The sequence below is a fragment of the Lonchura striata genome, chromosome 5 (genome assembly GCF_050655825.1).
Source record: "Lonchura striata isolate lonStrDom1 chromosome 5, ASM5065582v1, whole genome shotgun sequence".
Classification (NCBI taxonomy): domain Eukaryota; kingdom Metazoa; phylum Chordata; class Aves; order Passeriformes; family Estrildidae; genus Lonchura; species Lonchura striata.
Window position 1 is genome coordinate 48,272,842 of NC_140707.1, and position 24,688 is coordinate 48,297,529.

Sequence of the window (24,688 nt, forward strand, 5' to 3'; positions counted from 1 at the left end):
ACCCCTGTAACCAAAAGTGATTTTTCAGAGCTCTACTAGTTTGGACTACAGGGTCTTTCTTTCCATGCATCTCACCAGCCCCACACAGAGCAGGGTTTTAAGAGCCAGTTACGCTCTTGACTCCCCTCCTGTCAAATCAGGTCCAGGGTGTTGGCTAAGCTCAGGGATCAAATTCCCTCCTCTCTAGCAGGACTGTGGGTGCCCAACATGCTGGCATTGACTCTGCTGCCAAATAAGAGCTGCTGTTGACTGCCATTGACCCAGTGTGGTAAATAAGCACACATGCATATTAAATTATCTCTGCTTTCTACATGACAGATAAAAACTCTATGCCTTATGGAAGATGATGAGAGTTTTAACCAACTCTCTGAAGCAGAAGTACTCCATGGAGACAACATTATGTGGGAAAAGGGAAACAAGTTTTACTAACCTCTCTTCCACTGTCATGCTCCTTTGCAATTTTCAGTGCAACCTCCAATATCAGATGCATTCTCAAGAGTCATGAGAATTGTCAGTGCAAATATATTTAGCCATATCCCTTTGGGTAGGTGGGGGAGGAAAGAAACCCCTAAATAGCTGTAAGATAACAATTACTGCAAACATATTTGCTTAGAGAAAGTTTAGTCAGAGTTCAAAGTCCTTGGCAGCTGGATGGCCAACAGCCAGCTTCTTCTCAAGCTGTCCCTAGAAACTTTTACTCTTTGAGGAGCATGCTCAGAAGAGAAACCCCTCTGTTTTCCATAGGTCTTCTCTCTATGCACTAAGAACTCCTCAGTCTAAAAGAAATGCTTTAATCAATGGTAAATTATTTAGACATCTCTTCCCTCTCTAAGAAAAAACCGCCACAAGTCAAATTCAAGCCCTCCATGATAGAAACCACGTTTCATATAGGAAAAGGGAAAATCTCACTCTTTGTAAGATTGTAAAGGAATCAGAAAGTTCACAGCTCTACCAAATGAGTGAAAATACCCTGGCTTTCATTCAACTGCACTGTTAGTGGGAGTGAGGAGAAGTCTCCCACAGCCACAGGAGAAAACTGTGAGATTCAGACTGGAAAAGTAGCTGTGGGAGGATGTGAACACTGTTAAAAATAAAACTTATCAGACAACAATTGAATCATGAGAATGTTATCTGGTTCAACAGGAGCCTGAAAACAAATGGGCATTTCAAGAAGAGGGTCACTAGCAAGGTAAATAACTTCAAAATAGCAGGAAGTGACCAAGAGAATGTGTGCCAAGCCAAGGGCAACAAAAAAGGTCTCTCCAACCCCAGAAGACAGTTGTGGATACAGATTTCAGTGTCACCCTACATGCAGCTGCATGGCACTGCACCCACCCCTTGCATCCCTGGCCACAGTAAGACACAAGACTAAAGAGATATGCACAGGACAGTGTTTAACATGACCCAGTGTTTATTGACTCCTGCGACATTTTTTTTTTATAGTAACAGGAACACAAAATGTGATGTATGGTAAAATACTACTGGGGTTTCTATATGAATCCAATGCAAAGTGCCAGCATTGTTGACCAGCATACAACCTGACAAGAGAAGATGTAGTCATAACTCAGTCTCAGATATCTGCTGGGAGTACATCACAGTCCAAGTAGAACTAGTCATTTGCCTGCAAATAGACACATTTTCTTCTAGATGCAAGTGGTGTTAGAGCCAGCTATTTTGCAACACGAAATACATATAATATATTCCAACATTTTAAAAAACACATAGGACTAAAACTGTTTAAAAATAGAAGTGAAAAAAAGAGTGGGATTTTTTAGACATTATTTTGTAGAAGTCATTCTTCATAGAACCAGAAGTAATCTAGAGAAAAAGATTTATTAGAGACTACTTTGCTCAAAAGGCCAGTGCTCACAGGTTTAAGAATAAAAACAGTCTTTTGATTTTCAGCACTGTCTCCTGGCCTTTTTTCCTCCCTACACAACAAAAACCTCCTGTTGAAAATTGCAGCTTAGTGGCTCTGCACATATTTCCCATGCAATTCAAAAGGCAACCATGTTTTTTAGAGTCATCAAAAACTTGCATGACATGACGTGCATGTGCAGCATGAAATAATGAAGGCACATTACCTAAAGATTAAAAAAAAAAAAAAAAACACAACAACCAGAATTTTTTGGAGGATTCAAAGTAAAATACCTTAGAGAAAGGTATACCTTTTCACAACTGGCTGACAAGTGCTGTTTAGCTATTTGATTCAAACAGTTTGTTATGAAGACAAAATACAAGGAAAAAGCCTCTTTGAAATACCCGCCCCATGTGTATGTCACCCATGACCAACAACCCCCTACACCCTACTCCAAAATAAACTACAGCTTCTTCAAGAAGATCATCCCACTGGAAACATAGTAGAGATTGAAACAGAGGACTGAGGAATTGGTTTCAAGCTCTCAAGCCCTCAACTTTTTTTACACTTGATTACAAGTGTTAATAAAGACAACACTCCCTGCCACAGAATAATTGCCCTGTCTTCTATATATGCAATATAGATGAGGAAGCTATTCACAAAAAAGAAAATATGTATTTATTTACAATAAATGCAACTATACTGCTCCATGCTCCATTCACCATACCAGTTGCTGACCACTGCAGAAACCTGGTGGTAGCAACAGTGATAACTGAAGTACCTTTCTTTTTCAGCCCTTACACAAAGCTTTTCCCCTTTCACCACACATTGGCTTTCCACTGTTCCAGGCTCCAGTAAGATGTGTACTAACAATACTTTCTAGTTAATTTTTAAGGTTATAGTTTCAAGAGGCAAAGCAATATTTGCTCTGTTCTGATTTATCTGATTTTCCTCCTTTTAAAATCATGTCGGAGTTTCAAATTTAGGTGTCATTATCAACTTTGCATAGTAATACAACAAGTTGTATGCCATCATCTTCTCTAAATAGTAATGCCATCTTTTCCAACACCTCTTACATTTCAAAGGGTTGCCTCTCACTCTCAAGGAAGAGCCCAAACTCTTTCACCTCCCACATGAACATTTTAGAATGGAAATTTCAAGTTACCACTAACTTTCCTTCAAGTCTCTGGTGTTACTTACAAGCAACCCTAGTAGAATAATGTTTTTCTTAACATTAAACCTTAAAGGATATTTATCATATTCTTTGTCTTTTTCTAGTCTTGAGTTGCAAAAATATTAGCCACACATATTCCCTCATATTCCTCTCTTAGGGTGCACAGTGGTCAGGCCTATAAGACCATAGCTGGATCTCTGGGAGAATCCAGAGAGAATAAGGGGTTACATTCAGCATTCATGGGCAGGCTGAAGGATGCTCAGCTTTTCTTTAAGACACAAAACTGCTTTAAAAAATACTCCATTTTCTATTATAATTTTTATGTCATGAAAGTTACTTCTTTTCTGTCCAATGCAGCTATTACCTTGCTGTCACTGACGTTTAATAGTTGCCATTGCACACTACTTTTCCATTCCCTAGCTCAAATGCAGCCCCATCACAGCAGGACAACCCAGCAGAGCATGGGGAAGCAGAGCAGGGGCCAGTGGTTCAGACACACCACCTTCACCACCATAGGCAGGTGGCACAGGAAAATATGGGACACTGAAGGGGGCATCTATTTGGAACATTTAATAGGGCCTGACACACACAGCATGGGATAAAAATGAATGCAAGTGAGTGTATTAAGTTGAAAACAATTAATGTGAGTGATAAATACATCCACTGCCAGATCCCAGCTTCATTAAGAGCTATTCTGAACTGCATAGTAAGTGCTGGTTGTAGAAGTTTAGACAAATTAGGAATAGGTCACCAGTTACTCATTGAGTCTAATAAGTTAAAAAAAAAAAAAAACTGAGAAAAAAAATGTGTGCTTTGCCATTGAATAACTCATCTCACAGCTAGGGCACAGCAGTAGTAGTTACCTGGCATCACAGATCAATTGAATCGGAATTGCAGTTTCATTCAAATTACATATGCATGCAAAATTAAACAAGTGTGTTCACTAAGAATATGCAGCATAAAAATCAAGTCTAACTTACTCATTATTTATCATATATCTGTCAGACTGCCAGACATATCTTTCCCTTTCAGATTCATATCTATGTCTCACAGAACATAGCAAATGGAGAAGTCACAAAGTAAACATTTCTCTACATATCACTGACCTTAAGGGCCAATGCACTGTGTGCCCACAAGCCTTCCAAGTTTACCAGACTTTTGGGAGAAAACAGCTGCTTTACCAAACTATGAAAATAGAAAACATACAACCCATCCTGCTCAAAACAGAAAAAAAAAATGGTTTTATGAAGTTGTGAACAGATACATAACTACTTTCCCCTCAGTCCTGGACAGAAAGGGCAGTACAGCTGTAGAGCTAGAATGTGCCTCTAGAAGAGCAAACAAAATTCAGAAAATGTGATGACTGCATAGACAAACATCTGGGAAGTCATGTTTCTGAAGAGCTGAACCAATGTTCTGTGCAGCAAAATGTTAAACAGTACATCAACAGGTCCATTTGGGACAGACCGTAAAATGCTCTACAAATATCCAATTTAACTTCCCATGTCAAATATCTCTCTGTGCCTGTCAGCAGTCTGCCAACTGATTTTAAACTTGCAAGGCTTCTTCCCATTTAACTAGAACTTCTTCTCCCCATAAAGTGCAAATAATATTCAGTTTTTTACCACTAGTTCCAATGACCATTATCTTACTTACAAGAGTGATCAAAAGCCAATTGGCTGAGCCACTACCACTAGGCTTGAGTATCACATACTCTTTTTTTTTTAAACCCTGCTTATTTTCTCCAGCAAAAGGCAAAGAGCAAACAAGTCTTTCTTCTACCAGATGCAGCATGACAGGAGACAGCCTCAAGTACCATCAGCATAAGATGCATGTGCTAGACACAACCAGTGCATTCTTGTGCATAAAAATGTTTTGCCCTTATTTGCTGGAAATGGAAGTCATCTTTGGGATCTTATTTCCTCACAAAGAGTTCATGAACAGTTGATTAGTCTTCAGTAAGAGGTGCTTCTCTCTTCCTCGCATCTACACCAAAAAGAAAAAAGAAAACCAAAAAGTGATTAAACCAGGGGGTTCTGACTGTATGCATCTTAAAACTCAGAAACGAGAGTTGGTTTGTTTTCAATGGACAACACTTTCCATTTCAGAATCATGGCATGAATCCACTATGTGGACTGAACGACTTTATGATACCACAGCATGTTAACAAGGACAGTCACACATTTTTCATGTTCCATTTGAAAATGATTCACGCAATATTTAAGTAGTCCAATAAACTGAGACCCCAGATCAGTGATACTTTTTCCCCACCACCTCTTGGCCCCTTTTTTTCTGATCCTCTTTAAAGGTGAAAGCAGTATTTGCTTTGCATACAAGCTACAGAGATTAAAACCGTCTGTTCTGAAAATCATTTGACTAATTACAACTTTGCCCAGCTGCACACATTTTTAAAAAGACAAGTCCTCTCCACCCTGTATTTTGAGGAGGCAGCCCCGGAAGACCAGATCTTAAACTGCTCTGAACAGCACCCTTAGATCATGGTCCCAGGTAGGGTGTTAGAACACATCTGGACAACTCAGTCCATGACTCACATGCCATTACTCCAGCAGAAGCCAATGTGGCTGCCATTAGAAAGCTGGGTCACTTCTTTGTGGGCTTCTGCCCTTCACTAATGCAGAAGGCAGACACCATTCATTCAGAACATTTAAAGAACACAAATATTAAACTGTCCGTGAAAGTCCAAACAGGGTACTAAGCAGGGTTTGGAGGAGGCAAAATATACCTCCCAAATAACAAAACAAGAGCTGATGCCCTTTGATTGGAGTAGCCACCTAAGGTAGGAAAAAAATCTCAGGCATTTGGGACTCAAATAAGAAATTGTCTCTCCCATTCTCCCCATTTTGTTCATCAGAGATTCTAGGGCTAGGCCTGAATCTTCTGTCACAACTTCTCCACTTTGCATAAAATAATTGACTAGCAATAATAGGAGGAGAAAAAGGTTTCTAAAAATGCGTTAAATATGCTTGTAGCTACAGAACCACTCCTGGTCTGTTTGTGACTTTGGAAAGATCAAAATGCATTCAATTCTTTCTGGTGAACATTTATAAAAAAATCATACCGGTTAAGTTCCTGAACTTCTTTTTGGCTTCTGCTCTTTCTTCAGCATCAAAATACCACACGGTCATGGCATATCTATAAAAGAAAGAAACTTTGCATGTCTTTCCACTTTTGATACTAAAATAAAGTACTGGAGTTTTATGCTCATGGAGAAAGCAAAACCAAAATTGGATTCATACACTAAAAAAGCAGAATGAAAATGACACATCTTTATAGGCAAACACAGACAGCATTTTAGTGTGTATTTTAACAAGTCAGATAGAAATAAAGGTGAGAATTTCTGCTGGAGGCACAAAAGAGAGCACAGCCCCTGGTAACAGAGGGCAAAAGTAGCTTCCAGACCTTTGCCTGTTTTTCTGTTCTGGGACGCCTGTAGGCAGCTTGGGGCCTGCCCTGCGTCACATCAGCTTTTCACATCCTGCTGACAGATGGTAGCCTCAACAATCCCTATAGTGCTACAAGGGCAAAAGAATAACCCAGCACCTCCCAGCTAAACAGCTATGCCCAGCTTGGAAGATTTCTCCTGTCAATGGTTAAGGGCCTTTTTTTCTAGCACATAAGGAAATGTATCATTCGAGCTTGCTCCTCCTTACTTAATGAGAGAATTCCCAATAACTCAAAACCAGGAAATTCACTCAACATCTGTCTATTTTTTATGCACATGTATTTAAACATGATGGCCATAATTTTGGACAAAAATATTGGTAAGAGAGATGCTCTGGGTTTTTTCCTAGCCAAAACCAATATTAAATATGCTATGTACCTGGTTGCATAAGAAGGCTGGACTTCATGTGGGTTCCTTCGATCTGACCAAAAAAAAAGTAATCGGTCAAAAATTGGCTCAACATCTGCTACATAGGACTTTCCTTCTGGGAATATTCGAAGAATTCCACCATGCAGCTGAAAGAAAAGGAAAGATTGAGTTTTTGCACATATAAAAAGCCACACACTCACATGAAAAATAACTTATTTCTCTCTCCTCCACAGCTAATAAATGGGGAATAAACATCTAATGATAAACACGACAGCTACATGACAACACTGGAAAACCTTACTCTGTCTCTTGGCCAATTTGATTTTGCCAGTTTGTAATGTTTCAGCTTAAGCTTCTGTCTAAAGCAAATGAACCAAGATAAAGCTAACACCAGCCCTGCAGCAAACACTGGGAAACTTCTGAGCTTCCAGTCACATTTCTAGAACCAGTGAATATGACAGAGGTGCTCTACCTGACCAGTCTGAGCTCAGGCTGTCTCCCCAACAACTGTTAGATACTGCTTCTGGTATTTCAGAAGCCGTGCCTGATCATTTAGGAGTTAACATCTACCCCTCAGGAAGATTGAAGTCTGTTTGGTTTTATTGTTAAGATTTGTAAAACTTCTCAAATGCATTATAGATCCCACCCACCATTTTCCCTACACATCACACAGCCTGGTTTCTCTACCATATAATTTCTGTCTTTCCATGTGCCATGATTTTCAGGAAAAAGGTCTGGTGATCTGCACACACTCTAGAAACTTCAAAAGATTAAGATGAATCCTGCCTCCTCCTCCTGCTGTTAGAGGGCTCTTTGGAGATTTTAATGCTGCATCACAGACCTGATGTGGTACCTCCATGCCACATGCAGACCTTAGTGAGAAACTATTAAGCCATGTTTAAAGCCACATGGTTGCTTTCAAAGCCCAGTATGATTATACTCTTATATTGCATGTCCTCCAGCATATACTTACATAAAACCACCATCACATCAACATAACAAACTCCATCAGTGTCCTGCATTTCAGTTAGCTTTTCTTAGTGCTCACTTGGGCGCCTCCTCACTATTTGGATACAGGTGCAGTGCACAAAATAAACTGGATATTTGCATTTCCTCCCACATCTCCTCATTCATTTTATTACATTGAGATGTTTCACTGTCATATTCCCTGTAACAAGATATGCTTTTCTGCAACACTGCATTTTTCAACGGCATTGCCTCTGTATCTGAACTCACTTATTGGGGTACATAGTATTTACCTGTTCTTAAAGAACATATTGGCCTAAAAAGAGGTTAGAGAAGCAAACAACATTGGACAATTTTCAAACAATAGCCCCCATGAACAGTTTGTGGTGTATTACAAAAACAGACTTGCAAAGAGACATCCTGCAATTTTATAAACTCTTCTTTTGTTTCTAATTTAAAGGTATGGGACATTTAAGGCTGCCTTATAGTATTATAGGCAGAAACAAGAGTTCCATCCAGTCAAGAGGAATCAAACCATGTTTGCTCCTCTTCTAAGCCCCACTGCTTCATAAATAAGAAAAGGGAACTGCCTAGAACGTCTTGTACAGTTTAATCTGAAGTATCAAGGATGATAAAGTCACAAATTTGGGTTGTCATTTTACTCTACTCCCACAATCCACTTGTACTGTAGTGAATTGACTTTCTTTTTCTCCTCTAAACAAAGTGTTAAGAGCATACAGCCCAGTGCTTATAGCTTTATCCTATAGCAACAGTATGTGTGTAGAATGGGAGAGAGGACGATAAGGAAACAGTTCACATTCTTACATCCAAAGCATTGCCAAAAACAGACAGAAAAAAAAAAAAAAAAAGAAGAGATGAAGAATGGACCAACAGTTCAGAAGTTCATCAGAGTTCACAGAAACAACAGACAGCTCCAAAGCTCTGTTCCAAAGTAGTTCTTCCTTCCTGTTCTGTCTCAGCCCCATGGCTTACTCACCTTGGAGTCCCAGTTCTTATTCAGGTAATAAATACAGGTGATGCAGCGCCCGTCACCATTTGGATTGTCCACATGACGAACATACCCAGTTCCATTTCCAGGATAGCAAGCAACCATAGCCTGAAATATAGAGATTGTAAAAGAATTAATTCTACAAGATACCTACCTTCAGTTTTAATTTGCTAAGCATCCTCCCACCACCAGTTTGGCTCACTGTTTTTCAGATGATCAATCGAAAACCTAGAGCAAACTTCCCCTGAAAGTATCTTTGCACAAACGTCTTTCACAGGACAGCTCAGCCAGTGTGAAATTCAAAACTGGAAAATAAATACCCTTCATAATTCACAATACACTAAAATAAAAGGAAAAAAATGAAACTAGAGCACTAGTATGCATAGTACAAGCTTGTTACAAGCAACATGACTTTGAGGCATGAACTTTCAGCTGAAAGTTGCTTGCGTTTCTACAGATAAACAGTCATTGCAAAACAGATTTTCTAGTCATAATGAAAGTAGAAAGCAGTCCCAGGATGTCATGCTTTACTACCACCATCATCCTCTATTCATATCTTCCAGTCACTGTCATATTCGCTCCTGTGTAAACTCAAAGTGAGTGGTCCTCAGGAGGTGCTGGTAAAACTCCATAGAGCAAAGTCTGCAAAAAGCTACAACTCCTTTGTGCTGTGTTTGAACAGTGCATGTTTGCTTTCATGGACTGAGCCACAGAATTAACCTAATAGCTTTCATAGCGTTTTTCTCTTTGATAGTCTTCAGACTTGTTGATACAATCACTTAATTCATGGCTTAAATTTCACCTTGAATGATGAGATAAGCCTAACATGAATTACTCCAAACCACATGGCAATCAACAGGTCTTAAAAGGTTTTTACAGCAAAAACATATTAAACTTAGTCGATTTAATTAGCAGCTTAAGCAGAATGCAGGCAAGAGCAGATGAGACTGCTGGTAGGGTACTAGATCTTTGTCTCAGTCACTTCACTACTGGGGCTACTTGGCAGTGATACCAATCAGCCCTAAAGCTTTTGCTATAGAAGTCTTGTTCCCACTCCCCTGACATCCCCAGATTGCCAGCATTAGCAGCAAGAGTGATGGGAAATGATGGACTAAATTCAGTTAGAAAACTGCAGATAGTGTTCAGATGTGGTTTCTGCAGAGGAGAGAGCAATTATCACTCCTCGATCTGTGTGCTGTGCTCCCATAAATAAGTTGTGCAGGAAGCACACCACAGGCTCAAGTTCAGCTCACTGTCCACCAGGATGAGCTGAGGGTTCCCAGGTTCCCCTGGGGAGCAGATCTGCTGGCAGCCCCCAACCTGTACTTCTGCAAGGGGCCCTTCCTTCCCAGGTGCAGGAGTCAGATTTACCCATGTTTAATTTCATAAGGTTCTGTTGGCCTGTTTCCCCAGTCTATCTGGTTTCCTTTTAGTGGAAGCCTTGCCCTCAAGGGCTTGAACTGGTCCCTCTCATTTTGGTATCTTCTGCACAGTTGAAGAGCACACTCTGCCATCTGTTTCAGGCTGCTGTTAAATAAAGGTGTTTAACATTAACAGGTTCCATGACAGATCCCTGTAGTGCCCCATTTGGTAGCAGCCTCCGGGTATAAGAGGTCTGATGGACCATGACTCTCCAAGTCCAACCAGTTTTTTACCCATCTACTTTTCCATCCTTTCAGACAATAAAACCCTAACTTTACATATAACAGTTTTTACATGCCTGTGGCACAGAATGAGGATTTAATTGTGCACCATTTGCATGACCTGCTCCAATGATCTGATATGCACAGTTTATAATGTAATTGAAAATTGGAGATTGACAGCTTTACTAAGAAATTTTATTTAGGAACCCCAGAATTCTTGTTTTCTTCTTCCAAGCATATATGAAAGGAACGCTGCTGCCATGGGACATGACCTGGTACAGTTTAATCAACAAGGAAATTTTACTGTGCCAACAAACACCAGCACAGAAGCTACTGCCAGCACAGGGGATCCCTTGAACCCTCTGCTACCAAGAACAAAACCTACCCATAGCAGTAAGCAATGCATGAATTAACTTTCCTCCCCACAACAAGCACCAGAACAGTACCTACAGGCAGCAGTAAGTCACCATGGCCTGCTCTCCACACCTCAGGCCAAAGATTTCGGGAGACTAGTGGCCTACATTTTCAGGACATTATGCTAAACAAAAGCAAGTACTTTTAATTCCGAGTAATAAGCTCTCTTCCATCACACCTAGCAGTTAGGTAGATGCCTTGCTGTAGATTCTATCTTCTCTGTAGTCATTCTGCTGTTGCAAATGGCTCCAGAGCTGCACTAATTTCACTATCAGCTGATAATGGCAGTAAGGGCCAGTCTACAGCATAGTGCTTGGAACATGTTAAGGGCATAAGTCTGGTGGAAAGCACAAGTCAGCTGTATCTGCAATGTAATAGTGGTCTGAGGAAGCCGGGCCCTCAGTGGTGAGGATAACCCAGTTTGTGTATTCCCCCATCCCAGTTACTAGCACAGCACCTCATGCAGGTTTACTTTCACCCATCCCACATGCAGTGAACTGCATCAGGTCTAATAATTAAAACAGTAGCCTTTTGTAAAACAGCATCTTTAAACACTGGGAAACATCACCCTGGTACCCCTGAAGCCACTCCTTCACTCCCCTCCTCAACTGAGCAGGGAAAGAAAGCATAATGAAAGGCTCATGGGTTGATAAGGATAGGGAGAGATCACCCACCAGTAACTGTCGCAGGCAGAACAGACTTGACCTGGGAAAACTAATTTAATTTATTGCCAGTCAAATCAGAGTAAGATAGTGAGAAATAAAACCAAACCTTAAGACACCTTCCCCCTACCCCTCCCTTCCTCCCAAGCTCAGCTTCACTCCCAAGTTCTCTACTTGGCCAGCAGTGGGTCCATCCTGTAGCAGGCTGGCATTGGCTCTTTCAGACACGGGAGAAGCTTCTGGCAGCTTCTCACAAAAAAGCCCTGATAGCCTCTCAGCTACCAAAACCTTGCCCTGCAAACCCAACACATCCCGAGAGCTAAGAGTGCCAAGGAGAGGGGGCAGGGAGGGGGCTGTGCTGGAGCTAGGTGTGGCACAGCTGTGCCAAGGGCACGGGCACCGACAGCGCCAGCTCGGCCCAGCTCGGCACAGCCCTGCTCACCACACCAGGGGGAGGATGCATGACGGGAACACAACCTTGCCGACTGACAGTACCTCATTTTTAAGTCAATGTTCAACACAAAATTATGGTGGTCTTAAGTCTCTCTTTGGAGAGCAGACATTACTCCGAGATTACTGTACTGCCTAAAAATCAATCCAATACTACTACTATTTTTAATGTCCCAAACAAAAAGCTACCGAACAGCAGACTGAAGGGCAGATCCTGAAAGGGATTTATTCACTATGGAAATCTAGGCAGAAGGCCAGAGTTTCCCTGGCCTCCCTCACATAATATCTTCTCTTAGAACGTGTGCTTTGTCTCCAACATTGATGCATAATTTATTTATTTACAGTGTGCACCTTTTGCAACTGCAACACTCCATCCTTGGAGATTAAGAGAAACAATTCCCACAGAATCCTAAAGCATGGGCCACACTATAGCTTAATTTTCAGAAAAGCAAAGAAAAAAGTTTTCTAGTAGCAGCAGCAAAAGAAGAAAAGCAGAAGTGAAATATCCTTTTTCCTGGCACAGCGAATATTTGAATGAAACTGTAAACAATGAAGGGAAATCATTCTGGTTCCTAGAGACTGTTGAAATGATATCAAGCTTTATCAGAGCAATGGCTGGAGCAGCTCCAGAGCAGATCAAGCTGGCCTCAGCAGGGATTCCAGCTGTTAGCGGTACTTTTGGATTAATTTAAAGCAAACAAGAAACAGGAGATGAGATGCATGACCCAGACTTAATTTAGGTAATTTGTGAACACTGGTATCTGCCAGTTTAGTGCACAGTCCAGCTACAAAAGCCAGAGGCTCGATAACAATAATCAAATCATTTGCCAGGTGTGCACATGGAGTGTTAGTAAAAAATGTTTCCTACACGTTTGGCTATTCTGTCCAGAAGAGCACACTCCATTTTTGGAAGCAACTCCTCTCTTCATTAACAATCTCAAAAACTAAACTAATCAAACTTACTATAATAGGTAGTAATGAGCAGGAATGTACCTAACCTTTTCTTTTTCAATACAATCTATTACAATGGCTGTTGGTTGGCTTAACTTCCCAGTGTAAGCACTCAGAAAATTTCTGTAACACTCCCCTTTTCTAAGTAGAAAAAGAAGAGTTTGTCTTACACAACAGCTGCATAGTTAAAAACTGATATCCATATGCATGCTTTTGGAGTCACACTTACACACCACCACATGAAGACCAATGCTCTGGTAGTCTAGTCAACAGTTAAAAATTAAACCTTACAAAGCTTGGACAATGAAAAGTAAATCATCAAGACTAAAGTTTCTGCCCTGTTATTTTCAGGGACGTTAGCTTTCCCAAGAGAGTGCAAATCAACCACAAGTTAAACAAGCAGCAATTACCAGCTTTAGTGAGGACCCAGGAATCGTCAGTAAATTCCACATTGCACAAAAGCTTGCAAAAATAAGTTATCTATCATTCAGTCTAAGTATTACACTCAAGTCAGCCAGAGAAATCTGCAAGTCAAACTGCAAGACACTAGCAAAGTTTGAAGGCAGATTAAAAAACAACTGTTCCGTTGAGAGGACTTTTTTCCTGCCTCCCAGGGCTTCTAGCAAGCAGAAAAAGAAGTTCTCTTAGCTGATGGCCAGGATCATGCTGTGAGACATGATTTACAAAATAAGCAATGCGAGAGCAGCCTGATACTTGGAACAGAGCATTTCAGAAAATATCTCTGATAGAAGATGTTTGTAAGTGGAAAAGAACAGTGCTTAAAGGAAGCAGTGGTTACACCAGGTCAGAAGGTCCCAGATTTCAGCCCAATATGTGGTTCTCAGTCTGAACTTGAAGGCAAACAAAAATCACTTTTGACCAGTCTTCTAGGGTATTAGGACTACCAGGATTCACTTGACTGTCTTTGTTTTGAATGTATATTGCACTCAACCTGATTCTAGATCATAGATTTGCAGTCTTTACATCCATAAAGGGAAAAGCACCCAGTATGCTCTACATTAAAAGAACATGCGTAGTCTGACATTTCATGATCAAAGGCAAGAGATTCTCAGTCGAGGCCTGACTTACACACAAACACCATGGGGTGTTTCTTAATTTCTTATTGCACCCAAGTGTTTTCTGACACATAGTTTATAATGGTTAAGTATAAAATATTAATGAACATTATTAAATATTAGTTTGTTTAATTTATGAAGTTAAAATATTCAACTGCTATACTGAAGCGTGAACTGGGAACATTGGTCTAACCTAATACTCTACAGAGATGGGACGTAACAGAGGGAAAAAAATTATGTTGAAACGCCAACAAATCAAAGACATTAGCATAGTGCCTGTTGGAAAGGGAATCACCAGTTGCAAGAGGGAGTAAAATTCTCATTGCTTCAGTCAAGCAACACATGAAATGGGCTTCAGTGGCAGTATTGCATGAAAAACTGGTCCTTCATTTCCTCACCATAGCTTGGTTATCAGTCTTCAATCAAACTATTACTTATAACTGGATAAAAACGGTCCTGTTTACACAGATAGCATTTCCACCAGCTGGCCTGGTACTTGCTTCTCCTTGCATACATGCAAGGTTGATAATCAGATTCAGATTTTCCAGGAGCTGAAACATCATCTCTCTCATCTTTCTTATTTTGTCTTTTGCATGCACCTCAGCTTGCTTGTTGCTTGCAGATATATAAAAGCACTTTTTAAAGAATTTTTTGAGGAACAACCTGAGGGTGGGAATTGTGGGAAAGACTATTCTTTCATCTGCAGGAAGAAGCTGCTAGGACACTGGTTTATTTTTGCTTACCAACCAAAAGTCTTCTACTACCTGATAATATTCTGATTACTACTGTAAGATGGAAAACTGTTCCTGCTTGTTACATTTCTTCTAAAAACTAAGGGTAGAAAAAAGAGCTACCCATGAAAACTCTGTTCACGGATTACCTCCATGCCACACAGCTGTTCATGACTGGCATGTTATCTAGTTGTAGCTCAAGGAGCCTCTAATAAGCTTTCAAATCTTATGGAAGGTGTCTGTAAGGAAGCCAGATCACAGACTGATGCTGCTTGAAAAATGAGCTCCCTGTTAAATGAATCTGTGATGGGGCTTAAGAAGCTTTCCTAATAATTGGCAACAAAATTTAGTTTTTCATAGCCTATTAATATGAAGGACTGTTTCAGCCTGTGACTACTTTTTTTTTTTTTCTTAACAAAACACACACTTGGAAATAAATCTGGATGCCCTTCAAGTTCAAGCTGGCTGCCAGAGCAGTGCCACTGTGAAATGGGAAAGCAGGAAACAGCCGTGTCTCATATGGGCAGCAGCCATCTGCAACTGTCAAGAGAAACAGGGAGCATTTGTGGACCAGCCTTTGGAGACAGCAGTGAGCTCTGCTGAGCTGTTCCCATTGCTGAATATGTCCTGGGATCCTACAGGATCCAAAAGTCAAGGGACAATTCAGAAACTCTGAAAGGATCTGACTACAGAAAAAGTTCCCCAGGTTTCCAAGGGCAAAAGAGTTCCAAGCATTCATCTACCCCTGTATACTGTCTACATTGCTCACATTTTTTAAAAAGCCAAGGAAACCAGCACTGCTTTCAGACCACCACCCAAATTATCTGGATTCAGCCTCTGAGCACAGCACAGGGAAAATAGAACACTAAAAGTTAAGGAAACAAATCTGAAACCACCATAGGATCAGAACTGTCCTTGCAGTGAGCATCTTTGCCTGTTGTAGTAATTAAAAGAATTAATTATTTCTTTGTATGGTTAATTAAATTACATATGCCTGTGCACATGTCAATTAACACTTTTCTCCAGTACTTCAAGTGCTTCTCTCGTATTCTGCAAATGCAGAATCAGGCAAGATTTTTTATTTTACATTCTCCTCTGACCTAAGCCTACGCTTTGGCCCGTGTTGTTAGTGGGTCGTTGTGTCTTGCACGCACACAGCGGCAGCGCCGCTCCAGAAGCGATTAGCGTGCTGCGAAGAGCAGGCATACCATCGCGGCGGGACCTGAAATTTAAAAGGCTATTGCCAGTGAATTAGTTCAGTCAAGGATATTCAGATTAAGTCTCCAATTAGCAGCTGTAAACATGCGCAGTGCATCGATGTATCAATAAAGGCTGCTCAGTTTAGAGAGACCGCCCGCCCCTGCGCCGCGGAGCCCTGGCTGGGGGCCAGCGGGATGATGGCTTAACGACAGCGCTACGTGCGGAGCGTGAGCCCATCGGCGATCAAATGCAAACTTTACTCCAGAGTGCGCTTCAGACAGAGGCTGCGGAGGGAAGAGGGGAAACCCACACAGGCAGCGAGCACACAGCCGCTCAAGGCACTCCTCGGCTCTCGTTCTTACTGAGCTGTCCCTCCCTCCTGCGCTTATCTCCCACACTTTAAAATAAATGCTGTCTAATTACATTTAGGATTATTTTTGCCTTTTGCTGAAGCACTCTTTGATCACCCAGAAAACTCTTTTCAGCCCTCTCCTCTCCCCAAAGAACCAAACCTGACCAAGCTGCACTAATGAGAAAGCATCCCAAGCAATTGATGCAGATGGAGAAAGCATCCCCTATAATGAGCCCTGGGGGACATCGTGATAAGCACCACCCCCGCAGAAAGGCAAATTCATAAATAAGTGCAAGCTCATTAAGGAAATCTGTGAGGACTGTCCCTGTACGTTCAGTTTCTCAGCAGGGAATAAAAGCCTGGTAACCAGCACAGACATCCTCTGAGGAACATTTCTCATCTGTGGGGTAGAAAGATAATCTCAGTTTCTGAAATATTCCAGCCTTTCATTCTTCATCAGCAAGTCAGACCTTTTCAGTTCTGCTACTAGTCACCCAGAGGATTACACCACTTTCTGGTTTTTTGTTCGCAACATTTAAATAACTGCATATTTTGATGCTCTTGTGGTTGCACTAATAAAGGTCAGGAAAGACAGCCACAATATAGGCAAACTTTTGCTGCTGTTGGAGCTGTCTGAGCTGCCAACATCCTTTTCTTATTATTACCCATTTATTTTTAGCGTGTGTGCCCAGGGCAAGTGAGCAACACAGCCCACAAGACTTATCAGCTCACATTTGGTATGCAGCACTTCAAACACTTCCCGCGAGTTCATCAGGGGCAGCCCGGACGCCCTGGCAGGCGGAGGTGATGAGCCACTGGAGGTGATGAGCCACTGGAGGTGATGAGCCACTACCTTGAAGCACGTGTGCCATGGGGACAGGAGGCCCCAGCTGCCAACAGTCCTCCCTGAGGCCACCACCCAGGACGCCTCTTGTGACCCCGCACGATCCCGCCACACCAGAGGCAGCACCACACTAGGGAAGATGTTTCCCTTTGCCCCCTCTGGCTCAGTGAAAAACACTCTTCACTGCCAGAGAGGAATGCAGGGTTCAGAGAAGCACCACCACACTTGGCAGGTCCCCCAAACATGCCTCAAGGGTCCTCCCTGTCAGAGCCGTCTGGGCTCCTGAGGCTGCTAAGACATCACTGCGCTGCATAAACAGAGAGATCAACGTTCTTAGTGCTTGTTATCACAGCAGTAAAACCAAATTAATGCTAATTGATGAGACCAGTTATCTCCTATGTTCATTTTGGAAGGAAGCCATCTCACTCATCTTTTGCTCACCCACACCTTTACAGAGGACTTGACTAGATAACAGTATCCTGCATAAGATTTTGAATGAATAATTAAGTGTAAAACCCATTAAAATTATCTATAACAAATTACCATCAGAAATAATTTCTACTATGGTTCAATAACTTGTGGTCTTTACCTCTAAGGCTTTGCCTGCACATGAAGTTGTACTGCTCTGTCTACCTGTGCACTTTACAACAGTGTAATCTCTCCGTTAAAGTGGATAGATGTGTGTTCAGCGACACACCATCCTTCCATGCAGGAAAGGAAACAAGATATTCAGATTCAAGGGAAATTTGTAATAATAAACCTGTACACCAATTCTAAAGCTAGGCAATAAAATGTATTGGTAGAAAAAAGAAATATAAATCTTCTTAAGTGTTTTAGTGCCTTCCCTCTCCACCATGTACACAGCTGGTACTCGTACCACTAAGGTATGTGTAGACAGACACTCAGCAACTCTGAGCAAAGCAAGCACACAGACAGCCATGCACACACCACAAACTGACTGCCAGCCTTACATCAGCATGTCTCAAAGGTATTCACAAAAGCTCTCATCTCTGAACAAGGAAGTCTGTCCCTTAACCCAGCCATGGACAACATTAGATTCTGGATTTGAACACAGGCTGCTGAATTCCCTTTTCTCTTTATTCACTGGTCAAGTGTCTCCCATGGATTTATGCTGCCACCACCTGACAGAAGAGACCAACCTAAAGGCCAGCTGTGTTGTGGCCACTGACACAGGCTTCGACTCTCCTGCTGGGGCAGTGGCCTTGCACAGGGACACATCCATGCCTGACAGGTTTCAGCCTGCTCACACCTGTTGCTCTGCTTTGCTGCAGTCCCCTCTGGAGCCTTACCCAGTCATTCCCACCACCACAACTCTCTGAAGCAGCAGCCTTTAGGAGACTTCTCAAGGCCCAGTTCAGGACTGAGTCTTACAACAATAATGTTCTATAGCATCTAAGGTAGTTTTTGCAGGAAGCACTGTAACTGTTGAGCAAGGGAGGCAGTCTCGCTGGTGTGACTTCAGGATGTTTCCTGAGGATGCAGAAAGCCTGGAGTGTTCTTTCTGGCTCACTTCCCTCCTTCTTCCTCTTCCTCTCCATAATCTTTCTTCTGGCAGCCAATGTGACAAGAGCAGTATGTACTCAGAGCCACCACAGGGGAAGCCAAGGATGAGCTAAGCTGGAGGTTGGACAGAGGCTGCTCTCCCAGGACACCACCTGCATGGGCAGCCAGAGAAAGCAGCCCTCACCCCGGTCTCCTCCCTGGGATGGAGATGAGAGATAGTGACTGCATAGGCATAAGAAGCTGTAGTAAGAGCAGGGGTAAGAAACCACCTGGTGGGGGTCCTGCAGCTGGCTTTGCTAGAGGTATGGGGTACAAATGACTCTCTGTGGTGGAAAGCACAGAGGGGAAAGGCAGGACAGATACTTGAGGCAGAGCTATAGGGTTACATATGCCCTTTTCAGTGTGGGGGTCAAATAGGTACTATGTCTGCCTGTAGCTACGGTAAGCATTGGCACAGGCAGTGCCTTTTCTAACTGCAGCCAAAACATTGTACTAATACAGCTTATAACTAGCAGCAGTAGCTTCTACAGATGGTAAGTACTGAAACATGCTTTTAACCAAGTGCCAGCAAAGAAAAAAAAAATGTTTCAGTTGCAGACATCCAAGTGTAAAGAAACAAACAAAAAAAAATGTCAACTACATTTTTACTCTTGCCAAGAAATTACCAGTGCAAATGTGAGACTGCACTGAGCCTTTACATTACCAGTTAAACATCAAGTTAATGCACTCAAATATCTTGGTAAAATGCACAACTTTGAGACTTCAGTGTTTGACCACCATGAAATGTTGAATTACACCAAATTTGGCAATGAGGACCAGCATTCACAAATCCTCTCACTGCTCCTTCATGAGGAGGAAGTGTGTAAAACAGTTAACCTGGCAGTGACCCTTCCTGTTGGCCTGCTTTGGAGACACCATGTATGTGCTCCATACAGCAGATGATAGAGGGCAAGTTAACTTATTTAGGTGGAAATGTTGGTGAATATTGTCAAGAACAGAGTTATCAAAACATTCTGGGGGACTCTCTCCTGTATGTGCACATCTACTTATATGGCATGGCTTTTATGTCTTAAATGCAGGACATGTTACAGCATTTATGATGAAGCTTTTTCCACTTTTCAAACTACTACCAGATTTCCTGTGGGAAATCAGAAGGGGAGGGTGCAGTTACATATGGTCTTCAGCAGCAAGAACAACACCCTAGGCACAGGTAAGTTAACAACCAGGCACAGGTAATTTGAGGACTAATTGACACTTCCCTCCTCCCACTAGTTCCGTAATATCTTCTCTCTCAAATTCTCTTGGTTCTGCTCTGCTTTTTCTACCCACATGGTCCAGTGAGGGGCTATGCAAGAAGCTTTCTTCAGTCCCTGGAGTTCCAAGGCAGTCAAGAAGCTCCATGCCAATCTCCACCACCACAAAGCCCACTGTTCTTACACCCCAGGCTTTTCCCATTCCATATGGCATTCCTCACCACACACTGCCTATCTCTTTGCATGCATTACTGGAATAAGTGCTACTGTTAATAATATTAAGACAAGTTTGCCATAAGACAGTCAGTTGCAAAGGTCAGGTAAAAATCATAACTGCTATCTATTTCATCTAGTGAGGCTCCTTGCTGCCTCCCAGGAGACCACATAAAAGATGACCTGCATTTCAAATGTAAGAAAAAAAATTATACAAACACCAGGGATGCCACAAGACATGCAACTTTTCCTGAAGTTTTCCAAACACATTCTAGCATAGCCTAAGCCAAGCACCAGAATATGTGCTTGAAGTCCCATTGATCTGAAAGCGTCTTTAAGGAACACTAGTTGAGTGAATTGCTGAACTGGAGCCAAAATTTTAAAAACATTTGTCTTATCACTTTGTATAAAAAATTACAGTGCAAGAACACATAAGCAATGATTAATATATTATGACTTACAGACAGGAAAAATGCAGACATATCTTGTTTGGATTTTCAGATCCAGAAAGAAAGTACAGAAATCAAACTATTTATTTTGACCAAAGGATTCACATGAACTAGACAGACACAAGACTCAAAATTGATAATTTTTTTTGTTACAAAGTAGGTTGCAATTTCCTGATGTTTAGCAAAAGATATGGTTACTCTGCCATTTCCAACTGCAAAGCTTTGGAGAAATTATGCTGTTTCCAGTCAGTGCAGATAGAGTGTTATGCTGTAGTCCTGTCATTTAGACTACTCATTTTTATCTGGGTGGCTAAACATGAACATTTAGTAAGCCTCCATGGAACCACTATGGTCAACAAAAATTTCTTTGATTACTTTATTTGTGAAAAATCAGAGCAACAAGTAGGTCTCTACTAAGTGCTTTGTATGTTGGTACTAAGTTTATTCACCTACTAATCTTATCAAAGCACAATGTCAAGAGAAAAATGTCTGTAGGGGAAGAAGTTCCTCTCTGTCACTGAGAGATACTAGATGCATATGTGAGTGATGGAAGGGAAACGGAGCTTACAGCTCTCTCCATTCACAGGAATGATCATGAGTGGTGTGCTGATGGGATGATGTGCCTGTAAATAGTTTAAACAGAAGGAGATAGATTATTTACTTGGCATGAGCCTCCTTTGTGATCTTCCTTCACCTCACTGACTGAACAGAGAGACCTTCTTGCTTTTCTGACCAACTGTGAAACATCTTTTCAAAGCAATAACAGGTTACTTTAAAAACCTGTTACAAATTGTTATGCATCAGTCAAAGCCTTCTGTCAAGTCCCACCAAGTTCTGTACCACTGCATCAGTTATTCACCCTGGAGCCCACCACAGCAGCCATCAGCCATAGGCACAGGTACCAGAAGCAGTTTCTAAAACACCTCTTCCCAAGAGCTCCTCTACTAATAAACCCTACCAATAAACTCTTTTCACAGAAGCTTAGGGAGACATGTTGTTGGCAGCTTTTTAACAATGTTGTTTCAGTCTTCAGCTTTGTGACAGAAGGATTACAGTCATGACAAATCCAACCCAGGGCTTTCAATTCCCTCAAGCTGGTATGAACACATCCTCCTTCACAGAGGTAAAACCAGAAACACTCCTAGGCTTTCTTTCCTAACTGCCTCCTTCTCTCAAGCCATCCACCGCAAGATGGGTGAGTGTTATGGGGCCTGCTGCTACACAATGGGAAAACTCAATCCAATTGCAAGAGGAGCAGAAAAAAAGTAAATACCTCAAAGAAACAAAAAAGAAGAAAGTACCTTTTCTTAGGAAGAGTCATCTTGAAACATCTGATAAAAGTATTGATCTCTTTTAAGTGTATTTAGTTTGTTCAGGAAACATCAAACATTTATCTAATTAGAAGCACAATGATCCAAGCATGTATGCATTTTTATCTCCTCCCTCTCTCATCCCTTCCACACACAAATGGGAAGGACTTGCAGTACTGTTCCACCACCACCTGAGGAAAAAAATTTAAAAAAAAAATCTGTGCAATATGGAAGAGGATACTTCCATGTAATAAATCAAGCAAATTTCTCAGGAAGCAACATGCAAGATAAGTCTGTATTATATGGATCCACCATCCAGATAAATTTGGAAGTCAGAGAAAGAAGAGTTTACTGTGAAATCAAATAAAGAGATTGGGATTAACACAGCTGGAATCTTTAATACAAAGTAACAAGCCACTTTTCCTGCATACCTCCTGTACTGCATCAGTGTTATGAGAATGAATGCCCATTTCAACATATACTGCTCTTGGCAATGAACTGTATGAAATGGACTGAATTATTCATTAACAATTAGCTTGGGAAAAGGCACACAAATATTAATAGCAAGGATCATTAAGAAGAAATTCTTCGCAGAAAGGGTGATTAGATATTGGAATGGGCTGCCCAGGGAGGTGGTGGAGTCACTGTCCCTCGAGGTGACTGGATGTGGCACTTAGTGCCATGATCTAGGTGACATGGTGGTGTTCAGTCACAGCATGGACTCAATGATCTCAGAGGTCTTTTCCAAACTAATTGATTCTCTGATTCCATGCCCAGCTCTCCTCCCTCTCAAAATGCAAGCTCAGCAGGACAGAGCACTGAACTCTGAATCTTGTCATTTCCCCAGTGGCTTTCCCAAGGATACTGCACCTTGTGATGCCACACACACATCCCTGGGAGTACAAAGGACAAACACTCCCCATACACAGAGGCCTTAATGCCACCTGTATTACAGTCACAGCAGCATTCAGTGAGCAATGGGTTCTCACATAAATGCAAACTGAGTGGCACATACTTACTTAGGCTTGCAAGCGATCAAGCTGTTGGCCAGCACACCAGTAAGGCAACATCCCCAAGTCCCTAGCATTAAAAGCTGACATGGTAGTAGCAATAGCTGCTAACAGAGCAGGCACATCAATGAATAAAAAGTTACTGCAGAAAATGCATGACCAATATATGAGAGATTGTGGAAAACTTCACTGCTTTGCATTGTGTAACACTAGAGTCTAGCAAGACTCAAAGAACTGCTGGACTGCAAAATTACAGACAATTAAAAAAAAAAAAATTGCCTAGATGCCACAAACACATGCACAAACTCAGGATAAACAGATAATTCATATCTTTACATTGCCTAAGAGCACTGACATTTCCCTTCACTTATAGGATTAACCACCTTCTGCCTTGCTCTGGGACTATGGCTGTAAAGCACGTGGACAGCCTCCTGGCACAGTGTGATAAAGGTCACTGGGTGGATACAGACTTCTCTGGCAAGAGAGGGAAAGGAGGACCAAGAAAAGCCACCTGGCAGCCAAAGGCTCTGGGGTAGCACACACTAAAGGCAGCAGGTTTTTGCCACTACCTACCATGAAATAAGTTTGCCAATGCACTACAGTCAGGTTTTTAAGAGTGAAGATGCATAACAGCTACTGAATTCAAGCTGCTTGCAACTTGAACACCTGAGTATTAACTCAAATACCATTCCCTAGAGGCTTCCCATGCTTCTGAACCCACTTACAGATATGTGCATCACTGTAAAATATTGCTCCATTTCTCCAATGCCCTGTCCCTGCTGAAAGAATTTACCCAAACGATTCTCCAAGGGCCTCTTTCAGAGAAGTAGTTATTTTGAAAGTTTCAAAAGTCATTGAGAATAATTTGATGAAGAACAAAAACAAGTGTTAATATGCCCAAGTTTATACTCATCTGATTGTCAAGTAAAAATTATACATTCCTGTGTATAATTAACCAGGCTAACTAATCTTGCTTGACAAACTCAGATATAAACATCAGCTTTGAAACTGAGCCAAAGCAACCACACTAGGATCTGTGCCAATGCTGAATTCTTCAGTCTCGTATCATAAAATGACTTGTCTGTTGTATTTACAGTTCCAGTGGCTCTGGACTCTGCCGGCAGTTGGCCAGAAGAACAGATTTGAACTTGTGCATTATGGCAGAACATGTGCATTTGATTAGAAGAAAGAAATTATGCACATTTCTTCTGGATGGTGGTATTCATCAGACCTCCCATTGTAAACAAGTTGTAAGGCATGCTGCTACCTAAGTATCAAAAAAACCTTTGTAACATACCAGTATATCTCAAGAAGTAGTACCACTCTTCAGCCTACTATATCTAGTTTTCTGTTATCTCACTCTTCAAATGATAAAATTCAGCATTTCACCGTGTTTTCGTTGCAAAGCATAGAATTTTAATGTTATAGAACAGCGCTTTTCTTTCTTCATATATAAATGCAAAAATACCTTACGTCCTTACCTGAGTTAAGAGGGACTTTGTAAAACTACTGCCATGACATCTCATCCATTTCTTCAATCCTCAGGAACAGATATCTTGATAACAACCTGCTGTGCAGGCCATATTTCAAAACCTACCTAGGAACACCCCATCATGTGATAGGCAGAACTCACTCTGGTTTCCAGTAAACACTCACTAGCTATGGACTGTCACCACAAAAGACCTACTTCTCGTGTGACCATTAGAGAGGATCCACCAGGGTGGGAAGAGCAGGGTGGAAGCAGAGGAAGCACATTTCTGAGGAGGT

General features: G+C 41.5%; 1 protein-coding gene across 1 annotated transcript in view; it reads right to left on the minus strand.

Moving 5' to 3' along the window:
* Positions 1 to 1,390: 1,390 nt before the first annotated feature.
* EGLN3 (egl-9 family hypoxia inducible factor 3) overlaps positions 1,391 to 24,688 on the minus strand; it is a 28,163-nt gene continuing 4,865 nt past the window's right edge. The window contains exons 2-5 of the mRNA XM_021542669.4: positions 8,828 to 8,947; positions 6,874 to 7,010; positions 6,112 to 6,185; positions 1,391 to 5,018 (exon numbers count right to left, since the gene is read on the minus strand). Of these exons, the coding sequence (XP_021398344.1) occupies positions 4,981 to 5,018; positions 6,112 to 6,185; positions 6,874 to 7,010; positions 8,828 to 8,947 (369 nt within the window). The 3' untranslated portion in view covers positions 1,391 to 4,980. The remainder of the gene's footprint in view (positions 5,019 to 6,111; positions 6,186 to 6,873; positions 7,011 to 8,827; positions 8,948 to 24,688) is intronic.